General features: G+C 45.5%; 1 protein-coding gene across 26 annotated transcripts in view; it reads right to left on the bottom strand.

Moving 5' to 3' along the window:
* Positions 1-22,390, bottom strand: part of LOC144132256 (uncharacterized) — a 317,492-nt gene that overhangs the window by 27,485 nt on the left and 267,617 nt on the right. For 24 of the 26 annotated variants that reach the window (XM_077664514.1, XM_077664518.1, XM_077664524.1 and 21 more), the window contains 3 exons: positions 21,498-21,663; positions 15,134-15,241; positions 14,510-14,610 (listed from right to left, as the gene is read on the bottom strand). In XM_077664514.1, the coding sequence (XP_077520640.1) occupies positions 14,510-14,610; positions 15,134-15,241; positions 21,498-21,663 (375 nt within the window). Of the gene's footprint in view, positions 1-7,675; positions 12,773-14,509; positions 14,611-15,133; positions 15,242-21,497; positions 21,664-22,390 lie in introns of those variants that run through there. The other 2 variants (XM_077664522.1, XM_077664531.1) reach the window with 1 other exon arrangement.

The following is a 22,390-nucleotide window of genomic DNA, read 5'->3' as shown; positions in this document are numbered from 1 at the left end:
TACAGCAAGGCAGTGTTGTTTGTGTAAAAAACCTTCTCAGGCAGTATTTTCAAGACAAACTAGGTGATCTGTAGTGGAGCATCCCTTTCTAGAAGCACATTGATGGCTGTCAAAAAGTTGACAGGAATGAAAAACAAAAGTCTATCTTATATTGAGGACAATTTCAAAAGATTTGGCGAGGCAACTAACTGGTAAGGGCTATGGATCTATAACTGCTAAAAGAGGTTGATGGCTTCTCGGGTTTAAGAAGCGGTACAATAACAGCTTTTTTCCAGGATTTGGGAGTTTTCCCCTCATACCCAAACTTTGTTAAAAAGCCCAAAAAGTGTCTATACGGCAGGTTCAGAGAGATGGGCTAGCATTTGATAACGTACCTCATCTGGGCCAGGTGTTTACCAGTGGAAAGTACTGTATGAATTTCTTGAAGTGTAACTAAATTATTAAAATACCACTACTTGTTGGGTTTTTGTGTTTTAGAAATGAGTGGAAACTGCACAAAAGTATTCACCCAAAATGTCTGCCTGTTCTTCTGTATTTGTCTGTATACCGGGAGCTGTCAGAAGGAAACTGTGAGTGGACAGTAGCTGCCATTTATTTTATTTATTTATATATTTGTACATACTGCAGCCCCTTAGGGGCCATGGAAGGGGTAGGGATATGGAATACATGAAAGTACAAACAAAATACAATATGAAATGAACAAAACAAGGTATCAATGACGTTAAAAGGCAATAAAAAAATTGTGGAAATGGAAGTGAACGAATTTCATCGGGTAGGGAGTTCCAGCACTCGATGGTACGTGGAAAGAACCTGTATTTGTATGTGTCAGTCCGCGTGTGAAGTGAAGAAATGTTTAAACTGTGGTGGCACCTAGCTGATAATGGAATAGAAAAAGTAACATGGGTGTTCACTGCCATGAGGCGTGGCGAGTTAATGAGCATGTAGATATACTTGAGGCACTCGATATAGTGGTGTGTTGAAACCGGAGTTAGAGACAATGCACTGAGATTAGACAAAAGCGAAAATTCTCTGTCATAACGACAATAAATAAAACGAATTGCCTTCTCTGAACGGATTCAATTCTATCGCAGTACAGTTGATAAAGATTCCAAACAGAGCTGTATTCGATAAGCAGTCGGATTAGCGTTTTGCAAGCTAAAAGCTTTGTATGACGTGGTGCTGCATGTAATGCGAGCTGCAGATACCAGAGTCTCTGAAGTGCTTTACTGCATGCTAGATTGATGTGCTTCGACCAAGACATGTTGGCAGTGAAAAGCAGTCCGAGGTATTTATATTCGGTTACTATATTTAAGAACAAGCCATCAAACGAATATGTGAAAAGGGAAGGAACCAAGGATTTGCTAAAAGACAAGAATATTGTTTTAGTGAAGCTAATTTTCATCTCCCACGAGTCAGTCGCACCACTGACAGAAGATAGCAAAGGAATTATTTGAAACTTGTGATCTTGAATAGAGGTAATGGTGTGGTACAGAATGCATTCGTTAGCATATAAGCAAATCATAGTAGATATGCTTGAAGGCACGTTGTTAATGTACAGAAAGAAAAGAAGTGCCCCTAAAACAGACCCTTGCAGAACACGTGGCGAGACATCCACTGTAGAAGTGGCTGAGTTGAAGGATATGCACTGCGAATGAAAAGAAAGGAAACTGGCAATCCAATTAACAACGGTCGGATTGTTTAGTATGGCGTTGAGTTTTTGTAGGAGTTTTGAGTGAGGAACTGTGTCAAATGCTTTTGACAGGTCAATGACTATAGCGTCAATCTGGTTAACAAAATCAAGAGAATGAGTGACATCATGAGTGAATTTGGTTAATTGCGAAATGGTGCTGAAGCCGCAGTGAAAGCCGTGCTGGAAAACACTCAGGATATTGTTAGCTCCAAGGAACTCCATGATATGTTGGAAAATGATGTGCTCAAGAGCTTGCGAGAATAGAATGTGAGCGAAATTGGGTCTATAATTCATTAATAATTCTGCATTGCCTGATTTACGATAAGCAACAGCTTTCATGAGCTTCCATGACGTCGGGAAAGTGGCGCTGGATAATAAGTTCTCAAATATGATAGTGAGGAATCTGCTAGTCCATTCCGCATACTGTGCAAGAAATAAGTTGTTGATGTCGTCAGGGCCAGGGCATTTTTTAGTATCTAAATTTAGGATGAGGTTCAGGATTCTCTGTCCGCCTACACAGATGTCGCCAACTGACGTACGAGGAGTAGTACCAAAAGAGGAATTTCACAGTTATCAGTTGTGAATACTGATTGGAAATAATTGTTAAATGCGGTTGCCATTACAAATGCATCATTAGTAGCAACATCATCGATGATTAAGCTATTATGGGCTTTGGAACGAGGTAAAATTGATTGCCAAAATCTGCGAGGATTAGTTTTTATTAAGTTCAGCAGTGTGACACGAAAATAGAAGTCTTTCGCAGAGTTAGTCTTGAGTCGAAGTTCCTCCTTCGCTTCATCAAAGTGGGCCGCCTTCAAAGGGTCGCCAGAATGCTTTGACCGTCACAGCCTGCTGACATGTCGAGTCAAATGCAGCAATTCCCTTGTTATCCGTGCTAGATTGATATTTGTTTCTTTTTTGTTCTTATCAGTACATGACACTGCATGCATTCCTGGACTATGATCTCAAAGAAAGTAACTAAAACATTGACACCAATGAAGACAATAAGCTGTTCAAATCTTTCATATGCGTCACATAATGCATCGGTAATGGACAAATCGTAGGCACGTGCTAAATCGCGAAATGTAGTACAAAAGTATTGTGTTTTGTGAACAAGAAATTGAGATGACAACTGATTTATGATCAGATAAACCGTTAGTAACTTCACATTCCGTAACATTCCATAAGCAGAGAAGCACTGATAAAGACCAAATTTAAAACTGCATTACCACGAGTGCAATCAGTTACGACATGTTTTAATCTAAAAGAGAGAGATATGTCCAACAACTTCATAGACACCGCTACCTCATGTCCACTAATGGATAACATTGACCAGGCGATACCGGGTGCACTGAAATCACCCAGAAGGATAAAATTGAACATACTAAAGGTTCTGCTGAAGCATAAAGTCGCTGAGGCTGTACAACTGATTAATGGAAGAACCAGGAGGACGGTATACTATGCCAATTATTATTGACTTCTGTTCTAATTCACCCTGCACTATGTATACTGATTCAATACTGGGTGGGCCCAATATCTACCTTTCTAACTTTTTCCCACATTTGTTTCTATGTGGTAGAGCTGTTTATCGATGACACGTAATTTTTCCAGTAAGATTTTTCGGTACTGTGACGGAGATATCGAGCTTTCGCTCCCGCCTTTTTAAAATGTATGAAATTTTCTTGTGTTGGGCATCGACAAAAAATGCCCAGGCTTTGTTTTGTATCTTTTTTGCTTTTTAAAATTCTTATGTGTACAATATTTGCGATTTTGTTTTACAATTCCAGAGGACTGAGGAATAGCTTGGCGCACAGCGCTAATAATACAGTCTGTGAAAGTTTCGTTAAGATTGTACACGCTTTTCTACGCTGAGGTTGTGCGAAGCTATTTTATCTAGGCTCGCCTTTTCTCGGAACACTGACCAGTCAGTTGGCTGAATGCAGCTTCCAATGTCATGGTTTTGTTCGGATGACTTTGGGTGAAGATGCTAGGCTGATTAGTACACGTATGTGATCGCTTCCATATGGGTTGTCTAAGACGTCCTATTTAAAATCAGTAAAAATAGAGGATGAATTAATTTAAAAGATAAATCTATACAGCTCATTTTCCCTGAACTAGGAGAACAATAAGTTCATTTTTCGGTGTTTAGTAGGCAAAGGTTATTACAGCGTATAAAATTCTCAATCAGTCGATGTCTAATGCGTTTTTTTCACAACTCCATTTTCGACTATAATGGCAACGCCACCCAAAAGCCGACTCGCCAGCTCTCAGTCACGTCGGAAGACCTTGCAGCGTTTGAGAAAGTTTTCGTGCTTAGAGCTTAAGTTTGTTACTTGCAAACCCAAGGCCACAGGTGAGTGTGTGGCTAGTATGTCTTTAATGTCATTTAAGTTATGTAGGAGTCCCTTGCAGTTCCAGTGTAAGAAAGCTATTTTGTATTATGTGGGTGGTGAAAAAATTCAGGTGCCCTGATTCGGGGCTTTTCTTTTTTTTGTCAATCTACGGAGCCCTGCCGTCTTTCCGATGTTGACAGCACAGGACTGCCTTGACTTGTGTCCATCACATCTTTGGATATGCTGGATGAACGTGCCGAACACATGGTTGTTTTTGTGTTGGGCCTCTCCGCGAGGGGAAGGGCCTTGGGGCTGGCAGCCTGTTTTATGGGTGGTGGCACAGCACTAGCTGCTGCCACCACGTGCACAGGTGGCCCTATTCCAGGCTCACTATGTGTGACTTGGACAGGCGCCGAATGCCACTGTGATGCTGTGCCCAGCTGCGCCATAGCGGAGTAGCTTGGAGTTTGCAACGAAAGTCGTTTCCCGTTTCCCTGAATGATATGTTCTCTTTGCTATGTCTTTTTCCTTTTTCTGGGTAGGGCATGATGGTGAGTAAGGCTGTCCTCGCAGTTTATGCAAAGATTCGGTTGAACTTGACAGTTTTCAGTTATGCTCTGCGGATGATGGCCGTGGCATTGGGTATGTATTGTCCAATCTGGACTAGAGGAAAAGGTGAGAACAATGCGCTTCGTTGGTGTTTCCACCTTGTCACGTCTCATTTTATCCTATAGACATTGGCAGCATTTTGGTCCTTCCAGTCGTTCAGTATCACTTAGGCATTTTAGATCACCATTAGAGAACAGTGTTGAATGATTGGTGTGGTTGTTGGAAAAATTTCTCCAAATGACTTGATATCTGACAGTTTCATGTTGATGCTTGTACAGAATTTCCAGAAGTAGATCTCCATTTGCTAACTTTTTCATCTTGTAACCCTGCCCTATGGCGTCGGTTAGGGTTCTTGAAACGAGGAAAGGTGACACAAGTCAAGCAGTTTTTTCGGGGTCTTTGCTGTGTACTACATGGTAGCGTGGGAAAACATTTTGCGGCCAAAGAACTGAGCAGCGACTTCGGTGCGCATTCTTTTTGGAGGACGATCAGCAGAGAGGGAGAAATGAGCCATGAAATATATTTCTGTTCGGTCAAGGTGTCAGCCACCGAACATGAAGCCCAACGAGGGGATGGTACAGCAACTTGCTAGCAAGGCCTTACCACGCCAGCTGTACATCCCAGCTATAACCAAATATGACGTAACTCAGGGTAGTTGGCCTCACAAGGTTAATCCTCACCGTTAAGAAAAAAAAGAAAAACCAACAAGTGAGTAGGATGGTTCGTGGGTTTATAGGAATTTTAACATCCCAAAGCAACTCATGCTAGGATGGACGCCGTAGTGAAGGACTCCAGAAATTTCGACTACCTGGGGTTCTTTCACGTGCACTTACATTGCACAGCGCACGGGCCTCTAGAATTTCGCCTCCATAGAAATTCCACTGCCGCAGCCGGGATCAAACCCGCGTCTTTCGGGTTAGCAGCCGAGCGCCACAACTACTGAGCCACCGCAGCAGCACCAGAAGTGAGGAGGAGATAGGAGAGTCGTGAGAAAAGGGTAAGAAAATGAAAGATAGAGGGGAAGAGAGGAAAAGGCGACTGCCGATTTCTCCCGGTCGGGTCAAGCTGGGGGTCCCTTCTACAGGAAGCTGGGGCCAAAGCGGTGTGTTGCCTCGGCCGAGGGGCCTTAAAGGTCCCAACGCTCGGCATCGGTTCAACCACCAGGATCCCCTTTTCCCCAGACATGGCTGAGCGACGCACGGCTAAGTGCAGGTGCTCGGGTCCATGGTGATGCACTGCTCACCGTCATCCCCCTGTGGAGGTCTGCATGCAGCAGATGCCCCTGCAAGGCTAAACTTCCTTATGTCGGTTACTTTGAAAATTATCTTTTGGTAGCTCTGCCAATTCTATTCTGTCTGTGGGGTTAGACGCCTTCCTGCTTTGTCATTTCCTAATAGATCTTTCGTCTCCTCAAATAGCTTGCTGGTATTCTGTCGCATCAACTCCTGCCTACTTGTTCGTATCCAATGATAGCTGTGAGATTATGGTTCAGTGATCGAACATTAAGGTCGTCGTCCTTAGTTAAAGCCGCAGCGATGTTCTGAATTCCTCTCCTTTCTTTCTTACCCCCAAATTTTTAATAGGCTTCCACTTCCCTAGTTGTTCCGCTCCCTCTTCAAGTCTAGGCTAATTCAAGACCTTACCATCCTGTGGTCGCTACAACGCATCTTTCCGAGGACCTCCACATGCTGCATGATGCCAGGCTGAGCGCATAGTAAGTCTATTGTCCATGTCCTGTTGGGGTATATGCCAGCTATACATTCCGACTTTAACCAAATGTGGCATAACTCAGGGTAGTTCGCCATAGAAGGTTAAACCCCGCAGGCCATGAAAAGTGAAAAGCTGAGAAGAGAGGAGGAATGTTGTGAGAAAAATGATAGGAAAGAGAAAGATGGAGGGGAGGATAGGTAAAGGCAACTGCTGATTTCTCCCGGTCGGGTCAGGGTGGAGGTTCCGTCTACAGGAAGCTGGGGACAAAGTGGTGTGTTACCTCCGCCGAGGGGCCTTAAGGGTCCCTAAGCTTGGCATCAGCTCAACCACCAGGATACCCTTTTCCCCGTACACAGAGCTGCCACGCACGACTAAGCATGGGTGCTCGGGTCCGTGGTGGTACACACTGCTTACCATCATCCCCCTGCGGGGATGTCCTTGCAGATGCTCGGGAAATGGTGGTGTCTCAACTTATCATCATTTGCATGTTGCAGATGCCCCTGCAGGGCGATGTACCACATTTGAAGCCTTATTACGAGGTAACTAGTAGGACTGTGTACCCTTTTAATGCAATAGCATTCGGAGGGCCACGAAGCCGAAAACTGTCCGTGTCGGCCTCCTTGTTTCTTTTCCGTTGTTCTATTTGTGCTGGTTCTACTGAGATTATATTAAGACGCCAGGCATCAAAAATTCTAGAGCTTATAAATTTTTTTCTTGCGGTTAGCTCCTTGTTTAGGTTACAAGACGAGTTTTAACAATGCACTACTTTTTTTTGTCGTGGAAAAACTCTGTGCGACGATTCTGAATGTGGGTGGGGCTTCACTGTAGACCTAAGTTGTATTAGACTATAGGTGGCGTTTAGAGAGATTTGCCTCTCTCCACCTGTCAACCGTCACCTTCTCCACCTGTAGGGGACAACAGGGAGAAAACTACTCAGGCAACAGCAGGCCTGCGTGCAAAATATACAGCCTCCCAAAGAACTGTCAGTGCAAAAATCAAGTTCGCGGAGCTACTCCTTCTAAACATTGCTCGGGAAGACCAGCCTGTGTCTCACAATCCCTACCTGTGGCGTCATTTGAAAGAACCGCTTTCCAGTGCAGTGGTACATCGCTGCACTGGTAGGGTTACTCGCCGCCATCTATGAATGTGCCTAGTTACGTAGTTCACATTTGACAAGAATCAGAATTGGAATACACTGGAGAATGAAAGCCAATGAACCCAGAATTCGATAGGATCACAACTAGAATTGACTGCAGAGTGAAAGAAGCATGCTATCACATTTCCTGCTTATCAATCAAATTGATCACCCAAATTTTTTTTTTTTTTTCAAGTGCTGTCATTCAATACTAGAGAGTGTAATTTTGCCATTTGTATGTATGTCAGACACGCACACCGCTTGCGCCTTATAAAGGGTTAAACTAGTTCTTTTAAACCATAGCTTTAAGGGAACCTGCACGTCTCAGTAAATGTCATGCTCATTATTTCCTAGGCAGTAGGCAGTCATCGTCGCACCTGCAATTGGAGACACCAACTACCAAAGGAAAGGAACACTTCTGTAATGAAAAATTGTTTCAAATCATTCTGTCGTGTTTCCCAGCTGCACTGCCCGTATACATTTTTTTTAGGGGCAAGAGGCTTTCAATTGCTGCAAAGGAACTATGGTCGACAAAAGTCAACACACTGCCCCTTCAAGAGGGCACGAAACCAACTCTATTTTTGACCCGGCATATAGGTCGATTAACGACACCAAATATAAGTTGACACCCAAACTTCGGATGGTCATTTTTCGAAAAAAAAGAAGGTCAAATTATAATCAGCAATATACGGTAGATCGTCGAGATATACAAGGCATGTTTGCCATTGAGGCTGGTGAGCACAGTAGCCATCATTCTTTGAAACGTTGCCAGTGCACAACAGAGCCCGAAGAGGTGCGCACGAAATTCACAGAGACCGCGTCTTTTTTTCTTGGTCCCTCTCATCACCTTCCATCTGCCAATATCCGCTTCGTAGGTCGACCGGATCTGTATGCAGCAGCAGATAAACATCTTTTTGTCACACTTCCTGTAGTTGACACAGAAGTGCAGTGTTCCATCTTTCTTTTTCACGAGAACCACTGGTGACAACCAAGGAGTGTTCGATGGTAGGATTATGCCATTGCTGAGCATCTCTTTGCAATGAGTCTGTACAGCCTCCCTCTCTGGGACAGACACGATAAGGCTGCTCATGTACTGAGCGGGCACCATAATGTGTGATTATCAGGTATTTAGTGCTTGGCATCTGAGAGACAACAAGGTAAAGCAGTCTTTAAACTGGAGCATGTAATTGCTGCTTTTCTCCTAGCGGGAGGGCTGCGTTTGCGTCGACGTCATTTAAAGCCACCTCCTGAACACGTGACCTATGGTTGTGCCCCAAAACAAATGGTGATACTAGAATTGGTAATCAGTACCTCTGAGCAACAGTCATAAAGAAGAACCAACCCTCCCTCTATGCAAACATCCAGGGCAAGCAAAAGAGTGATATTTGGCTCAACAACACACTGTCCCCAATGTGACTCAATCGCAGGTGACCCTAGCCAGGATACCCGCATGTTTCATTAGAATTACGCAGTCCGGCTCAGAAACTATCATCGGTGGATTTTTCACTAGCCAGTTCGGGTTAAAACACGATTCTAAAGGTCTATCGTGGCGCATGTTTGCAAAGCAAGTCAATGCCAAAGATCACATCTCGAGAGCATTCTGTCAAAATGAGGAATGCTCCCACAAACATGCAACCATGCACTGTTAACTCTGGTTGTGCACATACCGAGCGGTATAACAACATGGCCTCTAGCTGTACGTACAGTAAAAGCTCGTTAATTCGAACCGCAAGAGGACGCCATCTCAGTTCGAATTAAACGAAGTTCGAACTAACGAAAGCAATGAAGAAAAACAGGACACCGCGACCAGGAAGCAGCAGGGCATGGCGCCAGTTCAATTTAATGTTTGAAAAAATCCGTAATTGTGGTCTGCTTTTTTTCTTTGAAGGCAACAGCAAGCACTTTTTGCCCTAAAGAGCGAATGTTGCGGAAGGCTTCCTCTTCGCTTTCTTCAAAACTGAAGAACAGGCGGGCGGCATTAAGTCCGGCCATGACTTCCGCAGCGGAGGGCCGCACCGGTGCCTCGTCGTCTTCCTCGTCGTCGTCACTGGCAGCGACAGGCTCTATGTTTTTAACTTGGGAAATGATGTCCTCGTCTGTGGTCACACCACAGACAACTGCGCTCGCATCCACGTCTACGTAGTCGGCAAAGGAAACGTCTTTCAGAACGTCCGACATGGGAGCGGTGACGCTAGTGACGCAGTCTCCGTGCGCAGGTGGCTCGTCCACGTGCTCGCCTTGCGTGGTGAAGCCACAGTGGCGATAGCAATTGGCTATTGTAGCCCCTGTCACTTGTTCCCAAGCACGCACAAGCATATGCAGTGCACTCAAGAGCGTCACTTCGTAATTCTGGCATAGAATAATTCTTTCTAGTATGTGGCGCCGATAAAATGTCTTCAAATTTTTTATAATGCCCTGGTCCATGGGCTGCAGCACTGCCGTTGTGTTGGCTGGAAGAAAGGCCAACTCAACGGCATTCGTTTGAACTTCAATCTTGTGCGCAGAGCAGTTATCGACAAGAAGAAGGATTTTGCGGCCACAGCGCTCGAACTTCTTGTCTACCTTCATGAGCCACTGCTTAAACAACTCTCCAGTCATCCAAGTCTTCCTGTTTGCCACGTAGTCTGTTGGGAGGGACCTGATGTTCTTGAAGCAGCGAGGATTGCTCGACTTTCCTACCACGAACAGCGGTAGCTTTTCACTTCCGGTCATATTTGTCGCAACCATCACCGTTACTCGCTCTTTGCTTCGTTTACCCCCCGTACACTTGTCATCTTTGTACGTGATCGTTTTGGCGGGCAGTAACTTGAAAAATAAGCCTGTCTCATCAGCATTAAAAATGTCCTGCGGAGAGTACTTCCGTTGGTAGCCTTGTAGGACCCCGGAGCGCCAACTTTCACATGTTTCCAAGTTAACAGCCTTCATCTCCCCTGACACCGCACGAAACACAAGGTCGTACCTTTCACGGAAGCGGTGCAGCCACCCTTCTGAAGCTGCGAAGTCGTCGTAGCCCAGCCGCAGGGCGAAGTCCGCTGCCTTATGACGGGGCCACTCAGCGGTATGTCCTGAGCACGCATCTCCTTAATCCAGAGGAGAAGCGCGTTTTCGAGGTCGGGGTACTTTGCCAGCCGCATCCTCTTCCTTTCGCTGGCAACTTCTGCCTCTAAGGCGTCTTCAATCGCCCTCTTATTTTTTATGTAAGTGGACAGCGTGCTCTTCGGTATTCCATGCTTCTTGGCGATTTCTTGTTTCGACAAGACTCCAGCGTCCACTTCCCGTAAGATGTCGCATTTATCCTTCAGTGTTTTGGCGCGGTATTTACCGCAGGCGCACGCCATTCTGAAACCGCACGTCAGCACGGCGAAGCACACCACCGAGGCCTAACTTTCAAGCGATCCGCACAACAAAGGTCGTAAGCGCGCCGAAAACCAGAAAACTCGAGGCTGCCGAAAGCGGCCGAGACCACCGCGAGTTCAGGACAAAGACGTTGACGAAGGCTCCTCCTATTCGTTCAATTCTCGAGTGCTAGCGGAGCTGCGATGTACTGGATTCGCTGTATTTTTTGTGCTGGTTGCGCCATCCATCGGTTAACAACTGCAGCTACAGTCGAGTGCTAGTGGAGCTGCGATGTACTGGATTCGCTGTATTTTTTGTGCTGGTTGCGCCATCCATCGGTTAACAACTGCAGCTATACGACAAGATTCTTAGGCCTCTGAGATCGGCGGCTCAAAACCGGAAACTGCAGTTCTCGGAGGTAGAGAGAGGGCGTAGCTGTTGCCACAGCTGCCACCCCTTGCCCTCCAGCCTCTGCGCCGGGTGCTGGCACCGGTTTTACCCTCTTTTACCTTCTCTCCCCCATTTTGGAGGCAACTCAACCGCTGCAGCCTCGCGACAAGGCCTGCTCTGGCCATATGCCAGGCGGCACGCCGCCCAGGCGCGGCGGCGCGTCGTTCGAATTAACCGTGGCAGAACCAACTCACGTTCGAATTAACGGGCTTTTTTATACATGGACTTCTATGAAGCTAGGCCAGACCAAGTAGTACGGTTCGAATTATCCCGAAATTCGAATTACTGAAGTTCGAATTAACGAGCTTTTACTGTATTCTGCGTCCCCTTCCCATGACGTCGTAACTTTCCTCAGTGTTGTCGCAGTCCTACTACTAACGATAGAGTAGTCTGCACCAGTAATGTGCCAACCTCCTCAGAGTCGATGAGGATACGAATGTCTAGGGAGACTCTGTCATTTTGGGATGGTTCACTCTGTGGCCTCACCTCCCAGAGCCACAAGGATGACGAAGCAGATGCATATACATACAGGCAGCTCAAAACCCGGTGGGCCATAAAGCAGGGTTTAAAACAAACACACAATGACTAAATGTGGGGAAGGGCCACTACAAGTGTACTAAAAATTTGAAGCAGTAAAAATGGGAGAAAATGTAGGCTGGCGGAATGAATACTTTATCAGGTATGACTCACATTCTCAATAAAACAAATGCACTCTTAAGCACAGTTTTTATGCTCGAGAGCACTTTTACCTCACAGAAGCACATCGCTAGCATGGGTGCTCCGTTATCTTTGCCACTAGGCTACAGGCAAGCTTATCTATTGGCAATTTTTTTATGTGTTGACCTCTCGCGATCCCCTTCTAGTTTGATATATCCGGGGTCGACTGTACCATATTTACAAGATTCTAAGTCAACCCCCCACATCGCATGTTAGGAAAAAAAAAAGAGAAGGGCTTGCCTGTGGGCACAATCTAAAATGAAAAATTTGGAGGCTGCTTAAGCTATGCCTTTAAGAGTAGAATGAGATAGCATGATCGGGCCGCCGCCGCTTATCAGCAACTGCCATCAGCCGTCGTATGCGGGTTAAGGTGGGGGTGCCGCTCCCAGTTCTGCGCGATTACAGAGCAGCTGCTTAAGGCCAGCAAGAAGAGCAACATGACGGAGCTGTGGCAGCCTTGGACTATTGAACTGGTGGCTTTTCCACCTCACAAGCTCTTTAACACTCTCGCGTTAAGATGCTTTAGTCACTGGGCTACTAGTCCGCATTTGAGCCATCGTCCTCACTAGCGCTGCCATCGCCATCAACGCTGCAGTCCCACAGCACGTCGTCGTAATGTCGCCGTCTAGCGAAATCTCCCATTTCGCAAACAACCACAGCACGCCATCGTCGTGCGAAATCTCGCACTTCACGAACAACCACACCATACCATTGCGTGGAATAGTTTCAAAATTTGCCTCGCTGCAGCTGCCACACCTGTACCACCTGTTCCAAGATGTCGAACTTGCAGCCCTGCGCACAGTTTTCATTTCTTTGGAATAAAGAATGACAGCTTTTTGAATGTAGTCATGAACGAGCGCCGGGTGCTTACCGGGCCCAAAGCACAAATAACGACTGATGAAGTACTATTAAAAACTGGCAAAATGTGGCTGGCAGTCATCAGATGCATCAAGTAGAGACAAAGAGAAACTATGCATGCTATGCATGAGCATCACTGGCTTTCCCATCAGCTACCATCACTCCCCGAAAGCGCTGCCGTTCTGAGTGGCAGTGCCGCCGTGATTGGAACAGCAGCCCTTACATCAACAATTGACACTCCCTTGAGCACCGAGTGCACAGCTGAAAATAAAAAAAAATCATTTCGAAAAAGCGGGCACAATAGCCGAATGCTACTGGGTAGTGCCGTAGAGAAAACAAAATTAAAACCATTATGTAGGATCCCTGATATTTCATTTATTTCCCCTTTATTTATGGTGCTATGATTTGGTTTCGATTGTAAGTCGAGCCCCCCCCCCCCCCCCCCCCCCCTTCCCCTTCGGATTTTCAAATAAAAAAAAATTGGTCAAGTTACAATAGTGTAAATACGGTAGTCGCCTCTGTCTACTATTCAATAAAACAGCTAGATTTCACTTTGACATAACTCAGAGCATTCAGCACTAAGTCCTACAGCAACTGGAGCAATCCTTAAATTGGCAGATCAAAAAGAGAAATCCTCTGTGACTGCACATGGATTCTATTGGTTCTCGAATTCCTCGAGGAACATTCTTATTGGTTGTTCATCCCCAGGATGCGGTACTGCAGACCTAACATTCATCACATGGTGCTTATAATATTGAGCAATTCAGAAAAGTGTGCCCGCTAGCATTAACTATCATCATAACCGGACCGTGTTGAAAGGAAGGGTGCGTTCACTAAGCGAGGAAAAAATAAATTGTACGTCTTGATAGCCAAACTAGGGGGTTATGCACACCCCCGTTAATATGGACGACTCGAATTATGGACAATTTTTCTGAGGATCAAACCTTTTCGATGTATATATGTCTCGCCTATATGGAAACTCGCTGTCCGGACAATGGACAGGGCAAAAATGCACACAGCCCATTGGGACCCATATTTGTCCCGTTAATATGGACAATGATAAAAACAAAATCTCGAGTGCCCCTACCAGATTTTCCGCCCCTTATAATTTGAGTGCGGAACACTGGCGAAAGGCAGTGCAAATGTCGCAGTAATGGCCTTTTTCTGTGCGTGCGGTTTCATGCTTTACTGTGGCAAAGTGACAGGTCGACGCGCCTTACCATTTGCCGCATTGCATGAATGGCTACGAAAAGAAAAATTATCTGTATACTCCGTAGGAAACCACATCCAGAAGTTGTCAGCTGAGTGAGTACAGAATTCTTGGGATGTGAACATTCATAGTAGGAGATACTTCATCATACCAATCATGCTCCTCATGGACAGCTGGGCGCTTAAAACGTGCTTCAACCTATACCGCATGATTTTCAAGACAAAGGCGACCTGAATATTGCACCTAGAGCTGCTAAGATTGCCCGATGTCCACTTCACTGCCCGCCAATGTACACAGAAGCAGTCTGTAATCATAAAAGTTTCTTTAAAAATATTGTTTTTCCCCATGATTCGCTATTATGGACAACTTGTTTAAAGACACTTTTACTCGGGAACCACAGTGTCCATATTAACGAGGCACGACTGTAGTAAGCACACATGTGAAGCTGGCTCCATGCTTACTTGCTTAGTCTCAGCAGCATCGATCGGAAACCACTTTTGTCCTCGCCATGCTCGAGCGTCAGCCTTCGAAGCTTCTTCAGTTTGCTGATGTTGAGAAATGACTGCAACAAGAAAGCAGGGCATCTCTTTAACATGCATTATCTTACATACACTCATCATTGCATTGGAGGCTATTTTATGCCTAAGCATAAAGTGCATACAGAAGTCTGCTCTTCTCTGGTTCCAGATTGCATACTTGTTTGATTTCTATACGAATAGTACAGAATGCCTCTCAGACTACTCTTGTGAACTGATAATGGGGAGGCTTAAACACTGCCCCTGATGTAATCTGAGTCGTTGCAGAGATGGAGTTATCAAGGTGGTTGCTTGCACAAGGTTCGTGCACTTTTTTGTCAGGCCTTGCACTGCCACACAGGACTAGCTCGGTTCGCACCGTAACACAAAGCTCCACAATGCAGGAATCAACATTGTAGTGTTTTGCTCATTTTAAATGTTATTTGCCCTGAAACGATTTTGTGTACCAGAGGCAACCCAGGTACTATATCTGCTCTAAAATTTACACTCACACCTTAAAAACCATCGTGATCGGATTCCTTTCACACTCTTGGCATTTTTCAAACGCACCGTTTCAGACCACTTGATGCATTCGCCCAGGTGCAGTTCCTCCAGTCCATGCAGGAGGCTGATGAGGAACACCACTTCTGGGGTCATGTTCTGCACCGTTACCAGTGACTGCAGGCAAGGAATAGAATACCACGGTGCATGTTAGAGTGGCGCTCATTTCAACCTCAACAGGAAATACAAATGGAAGCTGTAGGAGTCATCAACCCAAAGGCTATCGAGCATGACCAAAAGAAGGACAAGATCCAAGTGCTGTTAGCCTTTAATTTCGTTTGGTTTATAGTTTAATATCCTAAAATGACTCAGGTAAAGAGAGATGCCATAGAGAAGGCCTCCAGATAACTTTGACCACCTGGGGTTCTTCAACGTGCATTGACATCGCACGGTACACAGGCCTCTAGCCTTTTACTTCTATCGAATGCAACTGCCATGGTCAGGATTGAACCCACGTCTTTCGGGTTAGCAGCCGAGTGCCATAACCACTGAGCCACCACGACGGCTTACGTTGCGATGTGGAATGGATACACAAAACCTGAGTCAATGCACCTTAAAGGACTCTAGATGGTCAAAATTATCTGGAGCGCTCCACTACGGTGTCCCTCATAGCCTGAGTCACTTTCGGATGTTAAACCCCATGAAAACAAAACAAAGGTAAGCTGCTGCAGTGGTGCAGCTGCGGCAGTTGAATTTCGATAGAGCCAAAATTCTAGACACCCGTGTACTGTGGGATGCCAGCACACGTTAAAAAACCCCAGGTGGTCGAAATTTCCAGAGCCCTCCACTATGGCATCTCTCATAGCCTGAGTCGCTTTGAAACATTAAACTCCCATAAACCAACCAACATCACAATGGGCACACTTGATTTTCAGTCCCGGACAGTCCCTGACTACTAGCGAACTCCAGTCCGGTGTACGATTTTTTCGGGCAGCTCCGCCCACCAGTCAGAAAGCGCACCACATCACCGTAGCAACACGTTCAATTTTTTCCCTTGGGGCTGCAAGGAAGGCAGCCAAGGCAGCTTACGACAGCTGCGCGGAAAGCAAAGCGCCATGCTGGTGGCCATATTGAGTTCGACTCGGTGAGCAACCTGAGCACTTTCGTGTTCTTGGAAGATGATATTGTGCGGTAAACATTCACATAAGCTCCGTACCTTCTCTCTCAGCCATCTTAAGAGTTTTTATTATTACATCTTTGTTTTATTTTCTTGAAATCCACCACACATGGACGCACATTCAGAGCTGCAGGCGCATATTGTTTGCTCACGTTGTCAAGAGGTTCTTGCTTCTTATAACAGCACAGAGACACGGATGCAGACAGAAGGGACACACACAACGCTTCTATAAAACAGCACAACGGCCGTTGCAGCCAAGATCGCGTCGTAATTGCTCAGGACACTATTTCTGAAGAGTCACGTTTTTGTGATGGTGTGTCGACGGTATTGTGTAACCTGTGTGAAAACGACAATGTGCATGGCAGCTGTCACTTGAGCATCGTGTCTTTTTCTCATTGCTCACTGCCGACTGTGTGGACCTACATGCCTTCAGAAAATATTTTTGTGACAAATTGGTGACCAGACACAGCTTCCTCTGTATGTAATGGCTTTGATGAAAGAAGTGTTTACGGTTGTGCACAACGTGTGAATACCAGATTAGGAATTCAACTCAGGGAAAGATGCTGAACTTGCCAAAGTGGTTTAAGGGACGATTTGCAGCTGAGCTGAATCCAGTTGGAATATTTATTTATTTATATTTATAATACAGGCAAGTAATCAAAAGAAAGAAATAGCCAAAAAATTCAAGAAACTACAAACAAGAAACAGATAAAAGCATATGGATCATTGGAATAAAAATACAAAACCAAAAAAAATAAAGATTGAAGCATAAATGGCAAGAAACAGAAACATTAACAGAGTAAAGTTAATACAAGTTATACAATGTCTATCCACAACGGCATGAAAATAAAACGAGAATCATCAATAACAGAAATAAAAGACAAAAACCTAATGCACGGGTAAGATAACACTGTAATAAAAAATGTCACGGAGAAGTAGTGGCAAATATTAGTTAATAAAATTTTTCTGGATCAGTGGTGGTAGCAACATCTGAAGGGAGAGCGTTCCAGTTGGTTATAGTGCGTGGAATGAATGAATGTGCATAGTTATATGTACGGCATGACAAGCGGTTAACTTTAAACGGATGGTCGCGGCGGTCAAAAATGGAGGAAGGCAAAGAAAAAAAGTCATTATGAAGCATTGAGTTTATGAAAAAGTGATAAGCATGCCACTTTACAACAGAGATATAGATCCTGCAGATCAGCGCGTTTCTTCAAGGCTGTGATGCTGGAATGCCGTGAAAATCAGAGTAGATGAAACGAGCTACGCGATTCTGCAATGATTCGATATTATTTATTTATTAAATATGCTTGATCAGGGTCCCAAATAGCCGAAGCATATTCAATTTTAGGTCGAATAAGAGTGGTGTAAGCACGTAATCAGAGGTGAGAGGGAGCATGGTTTAAGTTATGTTTTAAGAGGCCTAATGACCGATTAGCAGATGCAAGAATAAGGTTAATGTGATGGTTCCATGTTAGGTCTGAATGAACGTGAAGACCGAGGTATTTAGACGTGGTTACCAACCCGACTGGAGTGCTATTTAAAGAATACGCTGTTTGAAAACGAGACATTCGGTTAGTAAAAGACAAATTTTGTTTTGGAAAGGTTAAGTTGCATAAGCCTAGTAGAGCACCATGCTGTTACTGTCTCGAGGTCGGATTGTAAGGCTAGGCGATCTTCGTTAGTATAAATTTTGCGATAAATTAAACAATCGTCTGCAAAAATTCGGATTCTGGAAGAAATAGAGTTAGGCAAATTGCTAATAAATATAAAAAAAAGCAAGAGGCCAAGCACGCTTCCTTGTGGGACGCCAGAATGTACCTGCCTGAGAGACGAATTATAGCTATTGGCACTAGTAAACTGAAACCTGGAACAGAGAAAATCTTTAACCCATGCAATAACAAGAGGGTGAATATTAAGAAGTATTAATTTGGTTAATAACCGGTTATGAGGTACCCAGTCGAAAGCTTTGGAAAAATCAAGAAATATGGAGTCGACTTAATTCCAGCATCAACAGATGAATGAAGTTAGTGGATGAAACCAGCAAGTTGCGTTTCGCACGAGTACCCTTTACGGAAGCCATGTTGGTATTTAAAGATGATGCTGTGTTGTTCTAAAAAGTTAAAAGGCTGCGAATGAATCACGTGCTCAATGAGTTTACAAATCGTGCTAGTTAATGAAATTGGTCGATAATCGAGTGGTAAAGAATGATCACCGGACTTGAAAATAGGCACAACCTTAGTTAGGCGCTAGTCACGTGGAACCAAACCAGATGAAAGGGATTGCGAAAAAATAGCGGACAAGATGCGATGGATACCTTCAGATGAGTTCTTGAGTATTTTGTTATTAAAACCAAGGTGATCAGACGCTGATGTTGTTTTAAGTTTCCTTAGTAAAGATAAGATACCTGTCTCGCTAATGACTATTTCGGATATTGAGGTATTAGAATGATTCGTAGTAGCAGGGACTGAATAAACCTCTTCTCGGGTAAAGACTGATGTGAATGCGTCATTAAGAACTTGTGCGCATTCAGCCACAGGAACGCTGCCTCCTTCGGCATTAGTAAGAGTTATATCAGGATGATTCGAAGGGTTGATCGTCTGCCAGAACTTACGAGAAGTCCAGACAACACTGGAAGAAAGCCCGAGCTTCCGGATCATTAGTTGGAGCAAATAGTGAGGACCAGTTCATTGTCGGCATCTCAGTGAAACGGGTGGCTGATAATAGAATCCGGTCAACAGCAGCGCATGAAACAGCATGAACGGTGAGTGGCGTGGCATTTCATCAGCAGTGCCGTGGCCCAAGGGGACGGTGAAAACCGCACGCCATATGTAGGTGTCCTGATCAGCTGATATTGTAACGTGTTGCCAGGTCAGAAGGTTGGACACCTCCAAAAACGGCAGCGGTGGGCACAGGTAATCTGTACAACGGTTGCAGAGGTCAAGAATCCAGTCAGCGGCACCAGCTTGCGGATCCGGTAGGCATCTCGGTGAAACGAGTGGCTGATAGTAGAATCCGGTCAGCAGCAGCGCCTGAAACAGCATGAATGGTGAGTGGCGTGGCATTTCGTCAGCAGTGCCGTGACCCAAGGGAACGGTGAAAACCGCACGCCTTATGTAGGTGTCCTGATCAGCTGATATTGTTGCGTGTTGCCAGGTCAGAAGGTTGGACGCCTCCAAAAACGGCTGAGGTGGGCACAGGTAATCTGTACAACGGTTGCAGAGGTCAAGAATCCAGTCAGCGGCGGCAGCTTGCGAATCCGGTAGGCATCTCGGTGAAACGAGTGGCTGATAGTAGAATCCGGTCAGCAGCAGCGCCTGAAACAGCATTAACAGTGAGTGGCGTGGCATTTCGTCAGCAGTGCCGTGGCAAAAGGGGAACTGACCTTTAACCACTTATAAGAATCATATGTGGCAGAGCGTACAATGCCCTAATGTGTGCCAACTCATGTATCTCATTTTCATAAGCATTTCTCTTGATGTGATGCAAAAAAGGAGAGAGTAAGCTCCACGTCATGCTTTTCAAAGTGAGCAGCTCAAATGCTAGATATGAAATTATGGTTAATTGTAGTTCTCATGATGTGACATGCATTAACTGTGATGTGACAAGCAATCTATGTGTTATATGACTATGACGCAGGAGGTAAATTTGTCGCTGCAAATTGCGTCCACTTGAGCACTGACATACGGCAACAAAGGAAAGCTAGATAAAGCTTTCTCAGAAGCTTCGCAGTTGTAGGAAAATTCATCCTTGTTCAGGGGTGGAAGCCACAGGACCACTGCATATCCAGAACAGACATTTGTTTGCCTTATTATGCATGCAGCCATTCTAGCACGGTTTAAATTTATAACAGGCATGCCTTAGGCAAAGATTTTGAAGCTGCTTGTGGAGCAATTATTAGGTACGCCTAAAGAGAACTGTCATACAAAAATGTATATCAGTTAAACGTGGTTACACCGAACCTCCATATAGTGAATTCCTCGATATTACGAAGTTTCTCAATTCCCTAACGCTGTCCCCATTCAAGCGCGTGTATTTGAGACTCCATGCAACGAAGGTGTTGCGGCGGCCGACCTTGAAATAACGAACTGGCTACACCATCTACCAGCCAGCTAGTGCTGAGTTACTCGAAATCTGGCAGAACCATGCGAAAGTTTCGTGATGATAAAGCACGAACCGACATGAGAGCAACGTCAATCGCAACGAGCGACCACAGCTGACACAACGTGCCGTGCTCCAGCGCCTCCGGAGCATCTCCGGCGCTTTCTCTTTTGGAACGCTATAAAACATGGCATTACAACAGTTCATGCTTAAAAGCAGGGAAAAATAATAGGGCATAGCAAAAAAAGAAACGGCACGAACAGTACGCGGCCATCGCCACCGCGTGGTTGCTCGCGTGATTTCAGCGCCGATACCTCTCGCATGTCGGGAACGGGGATGGCAGAATGGCAGAAAGCACCGGCGACGCAAGGTGAGGAGTCCCGTTTCCAGGGGAAACAAAGGGGGGGAGACAGAGAGAGGGAACATGTCAGCAGAAACATAGGCCTCTGCGGTGGGTCTATGGTGGTGGCGCGTGCCCTCTCCTCCCCCACATTCCCCACCCTACTCCTAGCGCTGTCACCACAGTCAGACATGATATCGACAGTACGCATATTGACCATGTTCTTAATGAAATCATTGCCCAAAAGAGAAGCCAAGAGGCATCTTCCTACTTAACGTATACAGCCCGCCAAGCCTGAAGAAGCAGCAGGCAAGAACGGCCTCGTCATCCTGGGGCTGCGTTTCGGAAAGCCAGAAAGGCAGGGATCGAGCCAGAGAAGCTGATCGTAGAAAGCTCACCCTCATCACAAGGTGACAGGGAAACTCTAGGCAGTGACCACTGCATTTTGCGCATCCATATAGAAACCCTCCCGATTAGGAAAAAAACATGGCCAGGCTAGACCGACAAACTGGGAAGCCTACAGGAAATCCGGGGCACAGTCCGCAGATGCTACATGCGAAGCCAAAACACTACATGCAAAGCCAAAAGGAAGTGATATCGATAGAACTCATGGTGAAATTGAAACTTTTAAGAACATGGCTGGACTGGACATGGTGGCCACCGCATTCAGTCAGGCTATGGCCAGATTATGTGATTCTGTAAGATAACATTCAAAGATTAACTCAATTTTCTCCGCTTTCACTCTCACGCATTGATTTGATTTTCAACCATAGTTATAAGACGAAAACAGGGCAATTATGATGAGTGAAACTGACCAGAGCCCGCAGCTGATGGCACCTCTGGGCCAGGCAGTTGGGGGACATGGTAAGTGGCAGGATGGCCAGGCCATGGGCCCCACGCAGCTCCAGGCGCTCCAGGCCAGCCACACACAGCAGCTCCGAGAGGCCGCCCAGGGAAGCTGGGTGCCGGGGTTCAGCCGTGCTGCCAACAACAAACGGTACAACCACTGTGACCTCTGTGTGGTCTTAAACAAGAAGCGGGAGGCAAGCCTGCAAGAAAAACGCTTCCAACAGAGGCCCACATGATGCAGTCATTACGAGTGCCTGGAAGAAAAGAGAATAGAAGCCACACAAAGTGCGTTTTTGTGCACAAAGGTTTGTGAAAGAAAGATGGCAACAGCGGAGAAGCATTGTGCAAAGAGGCAAAAAAGGCTGGCAAGACTATCTGATGGCATGTGACTCTTTCCCAGCCCTTCTGCACCTGAAAAGCACTATGAGATGAAAGCCAAAAGAAAAAAATGAAAACTATGAGTAGACATGCAAAAGCATGTGTTTAGCCTGGTTGGCTCATAGTTTTTCTTTGCTGGGTTATAGGCATGTCCGGCGACGATACGAGACTCGGGTTACACTGTGGTCGAGGTTAAGTTGATCTGATCTGTTTGCTCCATATATGGAAGTTGAAGAAGATGACAAGCAATGCACAGCGTAAGAGTGCGCTGCAGTTTAACACGAGGTGTGATCGGCTGCGGCGATAGCATAGTGCTCTCGTGCAGTGAAGCTGATCTGTGGGTTTGGATCCCTTTCATGGCGATATTTTTTTTATCAACGCTTAAGTGATGGCCCAGCTTTTGCAGCTTTGGCCGTGACCCATTTTCTAATGCTTAAGCAGTCCTCACCCGTGGTGCACCAACTAGTAACCTCGACCCACC

The sequence above is a fragment of the Amblyomma americanum genome, chromosome 5 (genome assembly GCF_052857255.1).
Source record: "Amblyomma americanum isolate KBUSLIRL-KWMA chromosome 5, ASM5285725v1, whole genome shotgun sequence".
Classification (NCBI taxonomy): domain Eukaryota; kingdom Metazoa; phylum Arthropoda; class Arachnida; order Ixodida; family Ixodidae; genus Amblyomma; species Amblyomma americanum.
Note: the sequence above shows the minus strand (reverse complement) of the source record. Positions and strands in the feature narration are given on the sequence as shown.